This window comes from Asterias rubens, chromosome 5, assembly GCF_902459465.1.
Source record: "Asterias rubens chromosome 5, eAstRub1.3, whole genome shotgun sequence".
Taxonomy (NCBI): domain Eukaryota; kingdom Metazoa; phylum Echinodermata; class Asteroidea; order Forcipulatida; family Asteriidae; genus Asterias; species Asterias rubens.
This window is the reverse complement of record NC_047066.1, coordinates 5,626,964-5,645,071: the sequence shown is the minus strand read 5'-3', so window position 1 is coordinate 5,645,071 and position 18,108 is coordinate 5,626,964. Positions and strand designations below refer to the sequence as shown.

General features: G+C 38.6%; 1 protein-coding gene across 1 annotated transcript; it reads right to left on the bottom strand.

The window, feature by feature from the left end:
* Nucleotides 1–916: 916 nt before the first annotated feature.
* On the bottom strand, nt 917–17,845 carry LOC117290729 (TNF receptor-associated factor 5-like). Its single transcript, XM_033772266.1, has 8 exons — nt 17,440–17,845; nt 10,693–10,741; nt 9,513–9,617; nt 5,834–6,073; nt 4,347–4,424; nt 3,021–3,149; nt 1,826–2,030; nt 917–1,323 (listed from the first exon to the last, which is right to left on the bottom strand). Exons 1-8 carry the CDS (start codon nt 17,697–17,699, stop codon nt 995–997), a joined length of 1,395 nt encoding a protein of 464 aa, XP_033628157.1. The 5' UTR covers nt 17,700–17,845; the 3' UTR covers nt 917–994.
* Between the last annotated feature and the right edge of the window lie 263 nt (nt 17,846–18,108).

Here is an 18,108-nt window from a genome sequence, read left to right as displayed (position 1 = left end):
TCATGACGAAAGAAAACCTCAGTTGACATTTTGTTGAGGTAATTGGACTCAATCTTGCAGAGCGTCACCTTTTCTGTTGCGGTCCCCAGGATATGGAACAGTCTTCCATCATCAGACAATCATGTACCTTTTTACATACAATCCAGAGTTTTAAGACTTCACTCGAACCTTACCCGGTCCAATTTCACAAAGCTGTTTAATAAATAATAAATACTGCTTAATAAATTTCTTTGCTCAGCAAAATTATAGTGTGGCACCAGGCACAGCTTACAGTGTAAAATTTATGTAATTTTACCTGGTAACCTGTTTCTGTTTAGCAATACTTGTGTGTGCTTAGCACAAGTTTTTGTGCCTACAAGCTTGATGAAATTGGGCCCTGTTTACAGGAGCTTAGTACGGCGCCATGAGCAATGATCATTGTAATATGGCGCCATAACCATTGATTGATTGATTAATTGATTGATTGATTGATTGATAGCCATGCCACTTTAAAAACAATGCTTACCATAAGCTAGACATACAAATTTACTCATTGTATTTTCTGTCATCATGAGTCATGTGAAATTACTTCGTCTGAAATGTCCCTGTTGATTAGAAATCAATGAAGACATTTCGAACCCGAGAAACGACAAATATTTGTCTTTAAATTTCATCTTATCAATAAGTTACAATCTTTCTCAAAATTATTAGTTTCTTATAATTATTAGTTTTCTGGACACAAATGAAAGGCCCTTGTTGCACAACATTGTGTGCTTTCAGATGCCTACGAGGCTTCAGGAATACTCTTTTATTATTTGAGTGATAAGTTACCTCTTTTTCAAAAAAACTACGTTTCTCACAATGTGTGTGTTTTTTTTTGTTTTTTTTTTGTTTTGTTTTTTTAAACTATTAACAGCTCTCCATTGCTCATTACCAAGTAAGTTTTTATGCTAATAATCATTTTGAGAAATAATCAATAGTGACCAGTACCTTTAAAATAATATATTATAGTTATCTACAAAAGTATCATGTTATCATAATCCACGTGGACTTTAATGAACATTGTATCATCCCTTATGTAGTCCAGCGTCTTGAGCGTATTCAACGGGATGAACTTCTGCGTTCCGAAGCTAGCGTTGCGGTCCCCGACGGGCCTGCCGAGGAACGGCTTGTTCTCCTTGCAGGGATTGGGCTTGATGGTGTAGGAAATATTACGCCGTGCCGAAGGGTCCTGGCACTGGTCTATCATGGTGAAGGTGATCCGATGGGAGAAGGGGAAAGGAAGGAGGGCGTCGAACTCACCCTTGCAGATGCAGGCGAAGACGGACATGAAATGACCCTTGGCTGTTTTTTGTTTGAAGAGGAAGATACAGAGGTTGGGAATAAGTAAAAGCATGGTAAAAGGGTGCATCATGGACACACAAAGTACATATAATTTTGATTTCTGTTGGTTTTATCGATAAGCACGAAACCCAACTTGAGCCAAAGTCTATTTTCACGGTGCACTTTCATCAACAATGGCAGCCAATGCAAAATAAGGAGGTCTATAGGCCGTTGTCTCCATTGATTGACTGACAAAAATAATGGGATTAGTTTGGGGTGATTGTTTAATAGCTGTTTGGACGGTGGAATGGCCAATGCAAAATAAGGAGGGCTGTGCGTTTGCAACGTCAGCCGAGTTTTCTGCCAATCGAGGAGGTTGCAAACTGTGGAAAGCCATATCAATGCAAACAATATCATCCACCATCGCTCTCCCCAAGCCACCTCCATAAATAACTAATCCAAACCATGTTTACCTTTCCCTCAAGTTTGAATAAATAATTTCCTCCGTTGGAATTTTTTTTACCTTTCCCGTCGCCGTTCAGACAAGCCGATACCGTCATCTTGTAACCATGTCGACTGGTTAGAAATGGCGGGCTGAAGATGGTCACTTTCTTGTTGGTCTTTGCCTCCTGCATCCTCTCGGCGTAGCGGTCGATTTTCCAGACGAGCTGTGAGCCGTACAGCATCTCAAGATCGCGGACCTTCTGCACGCACGTGCCCAAAGACTCCTGGAAAAAAAAACCAGAAATCACAAATATTTAACTAATCAATTGAAGACTTTGGAACGGTAGGTGGCAGCAGACTTAATCACCGAAAATGTTCGTGTTGTAAATTCTATCCAGCTTATTTTTGCATGGCAGACAATTATTTTTAAGCAACGTTTTGTTGCTTCAATGAAAAACTAATGGATCAATTACTTCTAGTGAACTAGAGCCAATTTCTAATTTCCCCGTTAAAAAAAAACATGACAACAGATGATCTTTCTTTATGCATGAAGACCTTCGAGCACTGAGGTCAAGGTGAACATTACTTCCGTTAAAGGCATACATGGACACTAATTGTAATTACTAACAACATTGTATAAAAACTCACTTGGTAACGAGCAATGGAGAGCTGTTGATAGTATAAAACATAGTAAGAAACGGATCGATTTTCAGTAACGTAGTTTTTGAGAATGAGACAACTTCTCACACAAATACTAAAAGGCTTCATGCAGGTCTGAACCCCCTTTTAGGCATCTGAACGCACATTGTGCAACAATGTTTTTTCCCCATTATTCTCTTGCAACTTCGATGTCAGAAGATTATTTTGTTATTTTATACAAAATATGTTGGGATACATAAGTGAGAATACTGCCGTCGATTTCACAAAGAGTTAGGACTCGTCTTATCTCGAGTTAGGACGGGTAACTCTTCCTAACTTAGGATTAATCTTAAGGTCTGCATGCTACTGTGCAGGGTTGGGACTCGTCCTAAGTCCTAAGATTAGTCTTAAGTTAGGAAGTCAGAGTTTTGGGAATTTGACAAAATTACCAAAGGTGTCCAGTGCCTATAACCGAACGGGAGACACGGCGTATAAAATGATTAGCCGTATCCAAATTGGCGGCTATACAGCAACGGTTACGGCTGTTGCTATGGGTGTAGCTAAGGATGTCCCATACACATGATGATGCGTAAATCTAGCCGTAGCCGTAGCCGCTAATTAGAACACGGTCTTACCTTATGGTCAACAAGCATCTCCTTGTGTTTCTCCAGTAGTGTAGCGTGCTTCAGCATCGAATCCCCTACGTAGGTCAGATGCTCCACTGGCTCGTCTTGCACGTGTTTCTGCATCTTTTGACGTTCACCCTGTTTGTGTGAAAGATTTAACAACAGCTTTCTCATAGAAAAACTTTCATTCGTTCATTTCATTTATCAATTTCACAGGTAAAGTACACAAATTAAGAATGATAAAGAAAACATATGCCTATACACACTAATAAGAGAGAAAAAAATTATCACCCCTGATGAATTAAAACAGTAAACTGAATTACTATCAAATTAATCTCCTGATGCCACAATTTAAGAAACATATCATATTAAAGGTAGTGGACACTAATGGTAATTACTCAAAATAATTATTAGCATAAAACCTTTCTTGGTGACGAGTAATGGGGAGAGGTTGATGGTATAAAACATTGCGAGAAACGGCCCCCTCTGAAGTGCCATAGTTTTCGAGAAAGAAGTAATTTTCCACGAATTTTATTTCAAGACCTCAGATTTAGAACTTGAGGTCTCGAAATCAACCATCTAAACGCACACAACTTCGTGTGACAAGGGTATTTTTCTTTCATTATTATCTCGAAAGTTCGATGACCGATTGAGCTCAAATTTTCACAGGTTTGTTATTTTGTGCATATGTTGAGATACACCAACTGTGAAGGCTAGTCTGTGACAACTACCAATAGTGTCTACTGCCTTTGAAGGACATTATGGACATTGATAAAACATGGCTTTGCAGTAAACAAAAATATGAGTATTAATTAAAACTACAAAAGCTCATGTGCATTTTAAAATACAAACTTAGCCAACTTGAGGAAATTTGAAATTTTAGTACAAAGGGGTACGACAAAGAGAATATCTTTAACAATCTTGAGCATAATATTTTATATTCATCTTACATTTATTGTGCAAAACAGGAGTGCCACCTGTAAATTTGGCTAGGGGAAAACAACTTTCTTTTAAATGCTAAAGTAGCTCCATGAAAACGATAGAGATGTTGAAGCAAACCAGCTCAACACAATGAAATTATGCGGTTGCCAGAAAAAGGTATATTCAAAGTACCATCCCGACTGGTATCCTGCACTTATATGCCTCTCGGAAAATATTTATAAATAGGCAGTTTTCTCTGTGGACATTATTCATCAGAGAAGAAAATAACAAGTGTACAACGTCTCAAGAGGGCGTTTGAATTATAACATATTGCATTCAATAAAACTTAGGTAGCTCTGGATTTTTTTTCTATTGCTGAATTTATCAAGAAAAGCGGGGAAACAAATATTTTACCTTAAAGTCACAACCCATAGTTTGAAATGGGCAGGGTATCTTCGCCTTGGGGCAGTCGTTCTCTACGTGATCTTTGACCTGCAAGAAGAAAGAAGAAGAAAGATGTTTTCATAAAATGGTCAGTATTCTTCCAAAGTCATGCACGCTGTGTATAAAGTCAAGTCTGATGTCTGATCAGCGATCACGATTGAATGTTAGGGCCATGTCTAGCCCTATACGACTATTCCTCTGTACACAGATACAGTACGAAAGTGTAAGACCACCGGGGCTAGGGCCATGTCATGAAAAACGAGCAAGACTGCATGCAAGTCCACTGCATTCGAAGTGAATAACCCCGGCGAATAGACCTTAAGCACATGACGTCATTTCAGTACGGTGCCTCCGCATTGAGGTCAAAAGGAGGTTGTTCATTGGCCAATCTATGTGCGTTTCGATTGTTTCGTCACCGTTTGACCTCAAAGATGGCGGCTGGATGACGTCAATGCATAAGGTCTATAACGCAATAATGTGGGGGGGGGGGGGGGAGCCAGCAAATTTGATTGCAAAGGGGTGGTTTTCTTTTGGGACTGTCTGACATCAGGTCCCCAAAACTTTGCAATTGTTTTCCCGAGGGGCTGAACACTGTTTTTTAACTCTGTGCACAAAATTGTGCAGAATTGCAATTTAAACTCTCTGATAAAATTGAGTCAACTATTCTTTGCAGAAGGCTTCCCGTCTTACGGATAGTGGTATTGGTTCTGAGATTTCCATCACACTCCCCTACCAATCAAACTTTCTTGGCACAGGTCAGTTATCTGGTGGAACCTTCTCGCATTATTTTGTGTAATTCAAGGAGTTACGCCCCTACATACTCTCTTAATGTAAAAGAGTGAAAAAGCACTTGAAGAGCCATGAGGGACAACTCTTTTGTCTTCCACTCTTTTTAAGATTGAAGTTTGCATCTTTTTGAGTGACTTTTCACTCTGTCCTGGAGTGAAACCCCTCAAAAAGAGTGAAATAACCACCTCTCTTTTTAAAGAGCTACTCGAAATGTAAAGAGTGGTGTTTTTCACTCTTTTATAGTCATTTAGAGAGTAAATGTATGGGTCATGGATTGTTTTTTTCAACGTGTTGGCAAAAATATAAAGACGTTATAAATCGTTTCTCAGAATCAAAATGATACGGTTGGCTGAAAAAAAAAAATGCTCCAACCATATCACTTCGAACGGTCCTTTTTCTAAATAGTTCGACAACTGCAGTGCGTCCCGCCAAAAAGTTGTTTTGTTTGAATATTTTTTCGGATTAGTAACATGACCCTAAGGCCGTGTCCGAAACGACGACTTCGGCTACAGCTACGGCTAGATCAGCGCGTCTACCAGTGTTGAAGAATAGGCAGACGCGCGCGATCTAGCCGTAGCTGTAGCCGAAGTCGCCGTTTCGGACACGGCCTTAACTATAGGTTTTTGAAAAGCAGCCTAGTAAAACTGGGCCCTGCATGGTTCCTTTACCTTCTCCCGTGGAATATCAGTCAGTTTGCATCCGTTCGGGCAAGGTACCGGGAACTTCTTACACGCGTTCATGTGAGCAATCTCATCTTTATAGAAGATTTTCTTGTCGCAGAACTCGCAGGTTACCATTCTCTTGGTACAGTCATCGTTGACGTGAGCCTCCAGGAACCGCTTTTCGAAGTGGGCCCCGCAGGAGTTGGGACAGTCTACCTCGTTGTACATGCATTGCTGGAAGTGAGCCTGGTGGAGAAAAAAAAAACACGAAATGGGTGACAAAATACCCCAAGTTTTGATTTTTGGTTTCAAAGTGGGATGAATAGGCTTATCTAGTAAAAAAAAGGTCAGGAAGTCGTACTATGCAACTAGTAAATTAATGTCACTTGGAGTATAAACTATAACTGTATTTAAAAATATAGCAAACTTAGCTGATGTATAACCAGTCAAAATGACATGACGTCTAAAGACAAGAATAAGGAAGTGATATGCAGCAAATAATGACAGAAATTATCACGAACTTGCAGATACAGCCATAACAATTTTTAAGGTGTACTAAAGGCAGTGGACACTATTGGTATGTACTCAAAATAATTATTAGCACAAAACCTCACTTGGTGATGAGTAATGGGGAGAGGTTGATGGTATAAAACATTTTGAGAAACGGTACCCTCTGAGTGTCATAGTTAGATAGAAGTAATTTTCCACGAATTTGATTTCGAGACCTCAGATTTAGAACTTGAGGTCTCAAAATCAACCATCTAAACGCACAAACTTCGTGTGACAAGGGTGTTTTTTCTTTCATTATTATCTCGCAAGTTCGATGACCGATTGAGCTCAAATTTTCACAGGTTTGTTGTTTTCAGCATATGTTGAGATAGAGCAAATGAGAAGGCTAGTCTTTGACAATAACCAATAGTGTCCACTGCCTTTAAAAGGAGCCTTGTCACGGTCTCGACGTTTCAAAAGGTATCACCAATCCGGGCATGCTGGGTGCTGCGCACCACTGCTGCGGTGTACCTGTGCCAAGTTGTGTGCTCATGACACAGGCAAATCGTGTCCCCTTTCTCTTTTTTTATGGGAATTTAATGTCTTCCTCGACTGTCTAATGCAATTTCCCTGACATGGCGGCATGATAACGATTTACAACATTCTTGATAAATTTGTTAAATTAGGAAGAAAGTAAAATACTGAAATTCTGACAAAATACCTTGCCGCCAGGCGCTAGCGACAATGCGCTAGCGACAATGCAAACTCACCGTTAACCCTTTAGTCCCTGCACTGCCCGAGTTTGCTGAAATCCAATTTCTCAAGATTCTTGCAGTAGATTACTGGAATCGTAGTTAAAATTTTAAAAGATAGCCATGGCTTAATGTGTAAGCACAATTTTTACCCTTTCGGTAATATTTGTATAAAAGTACAAGTTCTCATGGGAACAATAAATGCCTCTCGTTAAACGGCTACGGTAATTTTTAAGGCGAATATTTTTTTGCACGGATAAAATGAACACAATAGCTTTTCAAGGCTTCTGTCTGGCTCAATGCTCATACTGATGAGCGAAGGCGTTAATTTTCGACAATATCATCATAAATGATGAACAGTTTCCTGTTTACTAATGAGCGTTTTATTTTTCGTAAGAGCTAAATTATTTCATCATCATTAGCTTCGACAAGTCAACTGTGAAGGGAGAGTTAATAACGATCTATAACAACTAGATATATTAACAAATGCGTAGACCTACTAATGACTATCGAGTTTTCTTTTGATGTTCCTTTTTTTATACAAACACAAGCTAGCAAGGTTTCCTCGTACCGCATACAGTGTATAGGCAGCTGGGCGGTACAGTGGCTAAATGGATAAGACATGCTTATGTGTGGTCAATGAGCAACATTGGTATCAAGTATTCATGTCAAGGAAATTGTGAAAGTTGTTTAGGAAAAGATCCAATTTCTAAAAAGAGTGAAAATGAACATGATTTCCCCATATTGTCTCATATGTGGTGCACAAAACGATACAGGCACAGGTACACCGCATGCAATGGCGCGAAGTGCAAAACACTTGCGCACCAGGATTGGTGTATAGTTTACTCGTCTTCCTTAAGGAGAAACTAAAACAATATCACTTGATTATACAATTGCACGCTGTGACGGGGTCCATGACGTTTTGTACACGTGAGGGGGGAAATGGTACCCTATTGGCGAAGCTGGGGGTGCCATTTGCCCTCGAGGGTGTACAAAACATATGGACCCCAGTCACAGCGTGCAACAATTTGTTTTGTTAATGAATAGTCCGTCGTAATAATGTTTGAAGATGACAACAGAACTTCCAGACGAGGAATAACAGTTATACAAATGTATAACAAAACAATTGTTGCACGCTGTGACTGAGGTCCATGGGTTTTGTACACCATCGAGGGGAAATTTCCCCCCTCGGGTGTACAAAACGCCATGGAACCGTCACAGCGTGCAACAATATTGTATAGTGTTAAATTTGGAACCATTTTGTGTATGTGACCATAGAGTAAGGACAGATGTGACAAGACAACACACACACATAGGGTCAATTATTTTAACACCCCAGTTTTTGCAGCGCACCAGCCCCACGTTAACTTCTTACTACTCCAATTTTGTCATGGCGACTTTTGAATAATGATTAACGGTAGATCTACACGACAAAAATGAAGATTAATTGTATTATTACACTGTGCCTTCTCTATTCATAGATGGGTCCATTCTCTAATGCTACATACAATGGCTCGTTTGCAATGATACGCTCATAAACAACCATTATAGGCTCATCACTTATGCATGTGAAAATAGAAAATAGCTATATATATCATGTTGTTCGCAGACAACAGATTGTAAAAGCTGAGCATAATGAGCCTAAATAATGGCCGTATTACTAATGGTTGGGTGGGTGTAACTCGTTTTTATAATTTACTGCCATAATTTGCCTAAAATTATTTATAAAATTATCTTCTATGCATCATAAGCTGACAGCTTGAACCATTCATATGTAGCGATAGAGCTGCTAGAGCATAAACAGTTTAAGATACACAAAACCCCATAAAATAATGAAATGTCTCGTTCGTTGTTTATTACATAATCCATTGTTAACCCCACCAGACACGGAACGCACCTGCGCAAAACGCGCGTCTCGAGCTCCCAGTCCCATATTTTTGGGGGAGTCAGGGAGTCAATTTCTTTGTGTAACCTTGTTCCCAGTGGTGTACATTCTAGCCGCACCATATTTTTCCGTTCACAGAATGCATTGCTCGATGGTAATCCAATTTGAAATGTTCTATATTTCAACTAGATCTGCGGTTGATTCATTCTATGTTGAAGAGTTTACCATCTAAACAGCGCACTGCACTGCCCATGCAATATCGAGGCTGTGTATATTGAACCCAAAAATGGCAGACATAATAGGCGTGAAGGGCGCTGCGCGTTGTGCGAGAGGTCAAAAGCAACACTTGCGTAAAAACATATTTACATCAATTGTGATTTTTAATAGCTGTGCTCAACTTGCTTGTACAAAAACATACAATCCAATCAATCATTGTCTAACATTCTAACATGATATAGGCCCTCAGGAAATTGTATGCAACGAGCGCACAATGTAAAATTGCCGAAAACATTTCACAACAAATTTGACAATTCCTAGATATAAAAACTGAGAGGTTTACCTTATTATCATTGAGAACTCCATTCCAGCCGCAACCTCTCGTGTGATTTGGGCACTTGACACCCAGCTCGCCAATCTCCCGCCCAAAGGCAGTGTCCACGTACACCTGTAGTGAGTGAGTGGTAAGAAGTGGGTGTTAACTCTCGTCTAAAAATGCATTGTAACGGCGAAAATGAGTTCTATGGGCCCATTTTCATAGAACTGCTTTAAAGGTAGCTAAGCCCAACAAAATAAAGCTTATTACCGGAGCACGGTTACAAGCCAAAATACCAAGTTACGTGCACGGTTTCTCTCTGGTCTCATGCCAATTATGTCCAAGCACAAATTGTTTAGGAACAAATTGTCTGCTTAAGCAGCTCTACGGCTGAATCATAGAGTGTGGGGTTGATCCCTCTTCATGGCTGAGTGTAGGTTCGATTCCCGTTCATGACCGAATCATCATAGAAAGTGGAAACAGGATAACAATCAGTCTCCCGAAAAAAAAATCAGATAAAATTACTCCGCGGTAGTAGAATATATAGCGAGGCAGTTCTCTAAAGAAAAAACTCTACCTGGTAAGTAGCACATGGTGTTCATACCGCAATCCAAATATATATTGGATACCTCACCATGCAATGCCACAAATCCTACTCTCTAAATGTAAAAGAGTGAAAAACACCACTCTTTACATCTTGAGCTGTCCCTCATCATATGGCTCTTCAAAAAGAGTGGTGGTTCTTTCACTCTTTTAGAGAGGGTTTCACTCCAAGACAGAGTGAAAAATCACTCAAAAAGATGCAAACTTCAATCTAAAAGAGTGGAAGACCACTCCAAAAAGAGTTGTCCTTCATATGGCTCTTCAAAGAGTGCTTTTTCACTCTTTTACATTAGGAGAGTATACAGAAGAACACTGTTGTAAAGCGCCTTGGTCTTAAACACCCCCGTCACACGAAGTTGTGTGCTTTTAGATGCTTGATTTCGAGACCTCCAAAAAATTAATTCTAAACTTGAGGTCTCGAAATCAAATTCGTGGAAAATTACTTCTTTCTCGAAAACTACGCCACTTCAGAGGGAGCAATTTCCCAAATTGTTTTATACTATCAACCTAGTCTCCCCATTACTCGTTACCAAGTAAGGTTTTATGCTAATAATTATTTTGAGTAATTACCAATAGTGTCCACTGCCTTTAAGTATATACTTACACTGTCCCTGGAAACTGGTGATTGGTCTAAAGGACATCGTGGAGCAACTCTGTACAATGGAGAATAAGAAAAATACTAAAAACACACGGAAAATAACAAATATTGGTCTTTCAATAAAACTGATACATTTTTATGATTGTCACGAAAGTATTTAATGCACATTTAATGCCTGTATATAAAAAATATAAAAAATTATATTCGGTTGTTTAAATGTAGATGAATAAAACTACCTTTGAAGATTTACTTTCAAAAGGTGTTTGCATTTTTCCAAGAATAATCCCAACGGAAGACACAATCTGAGAAGTGGTACCAGTAACGCTTCGTTTGTTGAATATTTGGGGGATAAAGGTAGTATCTTTTTCTATAATCTCAAAACTTCGAAGTGAAATGTTTCCCAATATGCATAACACTATACAAAGCTGCAGTATACTTCTACCACGTAGGTTTTTATTGCCATTATTAATATTGTGACAGTATTCCAAACCGAGTCGTTTACAGACCCTTACCCAACAATCTTATTCTGCAGGGTCAATATAATTAACTACAACAATTAAATACAACATGACAGCTTATTTTAGTATCATGACTCCAAAGAAAAATTAAAATAAAAACATTTTAATTACATGCCAACGCATGTCACTATAGAAAGATGTTCAATAAAAGTTAAGCAGGCTCATAATATTATGGTTAATTTATTTCTGTGTGATATATGTGGCCTCCCTGTAACATTTCCATTCACACTAAATAATTTGACTTATTTTCAAAACACAAAGGAATGCAGGTTAATTTTGTTTCCCCTTAAATGCACTGGACACCTTTGGTAATATTGTCGAAAACCAGCATTCTCATTTGATGTTATCTCCCAACATTTGTATATGCATACAATTACAAATCTGTGGAAATTTAGACTCAATAGGAGACTTTCCAACGCTAGGTGGCAGCAGACATACCGGGTAAATTTCCATTGTTTACGTAGTTCTGAACATGCGCATAATTCTGAGAACAATGGATTTACCCGGTAAGTCTGCTGCCCTCTATCGTCCCAGAAAGTCTCCCATTGGTCATCAAAGGAAGTTGCAAAAAGAAGAATGACAGAAAAACACAATGTTTGCACCAACTTGTGTGCTTTTATATGTCTATAAAAGGCGCCAGGCCTGAAGTAATTTTATCAGGTTCAAATATTGAGTGCCTGATTGAGTGAGAAACTACTTCTTCCTCAAAAACTACGTTACTCAGAGGGAGTCGTTCTCACAATACTTTATCAACAGCTCTCCATTGCCCGTTACCAAATAAGATTTTATGCTAAAAATTAGTTTGAGTGATTATCAAACGTGTCCAGTGTCTTAGAATAAGTTCGTTACGGCCAGACGGTTTGCATGAATGCACTTCTCTTCGAACTCACGGAAATTTAATTTTAAATCCCATGAGGATACCACGTTTTGCCTACGGCGACGGGCGCCATTTTGTTTCTTGCACATACGCAATAATTGATACCCACCTATACAACATATTAATCTCCATATTTTTAAGACAAATTACAAAACCCAGCTTTTGTCATACGTTATCACTCAATCTGTTTTGATAAAAACAAAATAATGTAGGCATTAGTTTCACATACAAGTTTTCTTAAAAGCAATTTAAAAATTCGATCTTTGTCTTTGATAATTATTAGTTAGCGCAAAAACAATTTGAGGGCGATCTTTTGTCTCAAACACCATGCTCGTACACAATAACAACACTCCCATGACCAATCTATGGTCCAATCAACATATAAATAAACAATATAAAGCCTTTGCTATTTAACTATTCCCATGGCAACCGTTTTGCTACACAGTGCACCACCAGACTTTAAGCTCATAATTTTGATAGTGTTCTGTTAATTTCCCGCGTACACAATGAAAGACTAAGCCACATAATGACGCGGAATAATCGTGCATAATGCTGTAGGACAAACTTTAACGCTTGGCTTGCGTTCTTCCGTCCACGCTAAAAACCGAGTACAAATTTTAACTGATGAAGGTAATTACCTATTCCTTAAAGGCTCTGGACACTATTTGTAATTACTCTAAATAATTATTGGCATAAAACCTTACTAGGTAACGAGCAATGGAGAGCCATCGATAGTATAAAACATTGTGAGGAACGGCTCCCTCTGAATGTAGTTTTTGTCTCACTAAAATATTTATAACCTCAGCTGAGGTCTCGAATTCAAGTACAACTTATGCGACCATTAGAGGGACGATCGAGGGGTGAGACCGAGATGAAATTATTCACTATCCAACCGCCTTTTTTGACGAACTCAACTCGAAATTCAAAAATTCATCTTCGCAAGAACATTCGCCACTCTGTAAGAACAGCAAAACGAAGCGCTTCCTAAATTTCAGCGAATGTTGTGAAGACGATAATTCGCCTCGATTTTTGTAAGCGGGAAGCCATTGGTACTGTTGGTAAAGCGTGCGTATTATGCGTAAGATATTGGATAAGGAGAGGTTGAGGGACGACCGAGAACATATTCACTATTCAATCGCAACTTTTGGGCGAATTCATCGCGAATTTAAAACATTTTTTTCGCCACAGTGTGAGAGTATAGCATTAGGTAATTACTCCAAAAAGAATGACCATAACAAAAGAGCACTGGAGATGAGATGTTGATATTATACACAATGTAAGAAACGAAACCTTTTAAGTAAATTATGTGAGAAACAGCTTTTTTGAAGCACACAATTATAATATGCTTCAAGAGTGTTTTGTTTCAGTATTTTCTTGCAACCTCGATGACCAATTGAGTCAAATTTGTAACGGTTATTTATTTGATGCATATATAATGTTTGGGATACACCAAGTGAAGATACTGGTCTTTGACAACTCTAAAATACCATGCCTGTAAAACGTAAGACCTACCATAGATTTAGCATAGACCCTATAAAATGATTACATAAACTTAAAGTTTTCTATATCTAAACCTCTGCCTTACTCCCCTTACTCCATATTGATAGCTAAACAACAATAACTTTGATTTCTTATCTTTGTAGAAACTATATATTTTGCTATATTGGTCGGCAATCTGCCATTTGGCGTTTTATTTTAAAGGGAAGGTACACGTTTGGTAGTTGTCAAAGACCAGTCTTCTCACTTTGAGTATCCCATCATAACCATAAAATAACAAGCCTGTGAACAATTTGGGCTCAATTGGTCATCGAAGATGCGAGAAAATGATGAAAGAAAAGACACCCTTGATAGACGAATTTGTGTGCTTTCAGATAAGAATAAATTAGACTTCTAGCTAGAAGTCTTTTATTATTTTAGTGAGAAATTACCTCTTTCTCAAAAACTATACGTTACTTCAGAGGGAGTCCTTTCCCACAATGGTTTATACTATCAACAGCTCTCCAATGCTCGTTACCAAGTCAGTTTTTAAGTTACAGGAACACGTTGCCCTGGATCGATCGAGTTGGTCTTTGAAAAGCGTTCTGTAACCGTTTCTTATAAAATCGGTATGGTTAGAAAGATGTTGTAAAAGTAGAATACAATGATCTACACAAATATGCCTTGAAATTGCGTGGTTTTCGTTTTACCTCGTCGACAAACACGGTCGGACGTTTATGGAAGTCAAAAATTTGACTCCCATAAATGGCCGACCGTGTTAGTTCGCGACGTAAAATGAAAAACGTGCAATTTTGAGTGATACTTGTGCGGATCATTATATTCTACTTTTAAAACATCTTTCTCACCATATACATTTCACAACAAACGGTTTCAAACGCTTTTAATAGACCAACTCGTCCGTTCCAAGACAACGTGTTCCTTTAATACTTGTTATGAGTAATTACCAAACGTCTACCATCCCTTTAAGTTCCTTACCTTTTTTTATGTTATTAAGCCCAAAAGTCGTTTTGAGATACCAAGGCGTTAAAATATATTTGGCTTGGGTATACTTTTTATGTATGATTTGAAACATTGCATGGTGAAAGTATAAACTAATAAGAATGGTTTGCGGTAAACACTGTTATCTCGTTTGAATGGTGTTTGTTTTGAAGAGAACCGGTGGTTGACGACTCGACGACGTGTATACACAGCTAATCCAACCCAAACGGTGTTGAGTTCGCCATATCCCCCAAAGGCTATGCTAGCCCTACTTAATTTTACAAGATAGAATTAAGTGTACAAACTGCACGAGTTTTCTTAATTATTTCGAAACAAAAGAATGCCCTGTCCAAAGCTGTAGACAAACTTAAACATGTAAATCTTTGTAGGTTATTCGCATTCATTTTAAGGAATTAACCGTATAGCGTTTGGTTTTTGTTTCCTCCCAATAAGGCTGTAAAGTCAAATTAATTATAAGGACTGTGGGAGATGCCATGATGTTTTTGTTTTCGTCAGGATTTGGAAGTGCTTTTGTTTTATAGTTTTACTGTTGTGTGATTTTAAAGCCTTTTTTGTGTCAATCTCCTTTTTAATAATCAATTAATTTTGTTTTATATACTTTATCGTAGAAGGCATGCATGCAGGGGTCTTGATGATTATAAACATCTTTTGATGGCAGTTTTTTTATACTTCCGTATAACGTTGCCAGCTCCTTTTCTAGTATTCCTCGTGTAAACGACTAAAGATTGAACATAAATAAATACATACAATTTATGTATTTATTTATGTTCAATATTTAATATTGTATTTCTGATGTTTGACGTCTCTATGTTAGCGGGAAACGCGTGGAGGTATTGCCCATTATAAGCCAGGTAGCTACACTCTAAAAACTCCCGAGTCAGAATTAAAGAGGATTAGGGTCCCAGGGGGCCAGACCCATTTCTGAGTCAGTGTGACCCGGAATCCGTGTCAATGTGACCCGGCATTCGAGTCAAAATCCCCGCTTTAAAACAATTTCTGGGTACTATGACACAGATTCCGGGTCACATTGACACGGATTCCGGGTCAAACAGACCCAGAAATGGAATCCAGGTGACATTGACACGGATTCCGGGTCAAACAGACCCAGAAATGGATCTGGCCCCCTGGGACCCAAATCCGGGTAAATTCTGACCCGGGAGTTTTTAGAGTGTAGAGCAGCTTGCCTTCACATAACACAAATGCAAAAACTGCTGAGTCATGCGAAAACAGGTTTTTAAAAATCAATAAATATTGTAATTGGACAAGCACTCCGAAACTTAAAGATTTATTGAGAACAAATTGACCATAACACGACGAATTGTGGAGCATCTCCCTGCCATCTCTTCCGAAATAACAATGGTGGTGAATATTGTTAAAGAGAGAATAGATCATGATGCAGTTAAAGGCAGTGGACACTATTGGTAATTACTCAAAATAATTATCAGCATAAAACCTCACTTGGTAACGAGTAATGGGGAGAGGTTGATAGTATAAAACAGTGCCATAGTTTTCGAGAAAGAAGTAACTTTCCACGAATTTGATTTCGAGACCTCAGATTTAGAACTTGAGGTCTCGAAATCTACCATCTAAACGCACACAACTTCGTGTTACAAGGGTGTTTTCCCTATCCTTAATATTATCTCGCAACTTCGACGACCAATTGAGCTCAAATTTGTACATGTTTGTTATTTTATGCATATGTTGAGATACACCAACTGTGAAGACTAGTCTTTGACAATTACCAATAGTGTCTAGTGTCTTTAATTCAAAGTGCATTAACATGCTTCAACCTTGGTTGTTGTGTTGCTTGACAAGCATGATCAGATACCCATTAATAAAGTACAGCAGTATTTTGGCAAGAAGCAGTCATTGCCAATGTCAAAATGTCGCTGTACTCTTTTTGGCCAATAAAGTCATCAATGTATATGGTATATGTTGGCAAATGAAATAAAATTGAATCGAGCCACATTAAATACGTAACAAAATGAAAGGAAGCCTTTTGCCTATCAATGCGCACTGACTGGAATTAGACGTGAAAAGGAGTGTTAGATTTTTCTCAATGAACTTTGGTATAAAATGATGGTCGTTTATAGTAAAAGAAAAGTTCCTTGACTTTTTGTCTGCCTGATATACTAAAGATCGAGATAAGACATTTTGCTTTGACTACACGAATCTGAAACCAGTTATATAAGAGAGTGGAAAACCCTCGTGACTCTGATGATCAATATTGGGCCTACGGGACACGATGTCTTTGATTGGGCGGTTTTAACATATAAAAAGGATTCGAAAGTGTTTTTTTATCAATATTCTTCGGGGGAAACTTCTTAAGAAATAATAATATGTTAGCGTTGAACATTTTGCAACACTTTTAAATAAAAAATAAATAAAAAAATAAATATAATACAAAGTAAGAGAAAACTGTAAACAAAATGAAAATTACATTGTAGTTGTTAAAAGACGTACACAATGATGATGAAACGCTATTGAAGACTTTCAAAGCATTACATTTTGCAACCGAAAGATATTTCCAGACTCAAACTAGTATCCATTTGGATATAAACAGAGTCAGAAGAAGGAGACTAAACCAAAAGCGATTTCGTTTCAAACGACCATCGTTCGTGTCGTTCGTGTGATACGGGCTTATAGGCTACATAAGGGTGTTTTTCTCATACACCTTAAAAAACTCAACCCCAAAATATAAAACAAAACAACAACACAAACAACAACAAAGCGAAGACAACAAGGATTGACAACCTTATGGCAAGACAACAATATAAGAGACTTGTTGAGGGCTCCTCGAATGAAATAATTGTTTTTTTCTTGCCGTTAAAATTTTGAGTGATATTCAGAGAGAAGACCTACCGGAGAAGGCTTGGCAGGCAAGAGGTGCAACAACGATGCCCGCATTCCTCAAACTGCACCGGGTACCTCAACACCTGATTGCAGAAGACACATTCATACTTCTGGTGTAGTTGGTCCACGAACACCACCTCCGTATCGCCCATCTTGATGTTCTTCTCGGACCCCTCACTGCTGTTGCTGGACTTCTGAGACGCCCCAGACCCCCTCCGTGGGGGGATCACCTCCCCAAGGGAGTCTGTGTCTGCTGTGGGTTCCGGCATTATTATAGTCACACCGTGGGGGAGTTCCTGGGGGTAACTTCTTTAGGCAGCGTTTACAAAACAGAAATCCAAAAATTCACACTCAGACATAAAAACGTTCTGTTCAGGGGCGGATGCGGCTACTCGCCTCTTCTCGCCTTTGTGTGTTCCGCTAACAATTAACCGTGGTGTCGTTTGTAAGATCTGCTCTTAAAAGCTTAATCGATACCGCTGCCTGCATGCTCCCCGGAGCTGGTCGATCGATTTGCCGATATGAGTTTGTGTAGCAACTGCTCTTGTTATGAATTTTATTATAGATCTGTGATGTTCTGCAACAGGCAACGGAGCTATTTGGAATATGCCTCGTCAGTCTGGATAAGAATAATATGCGCATGATCAGAACCTTCCACAATAATGCTAAAAATAGAAA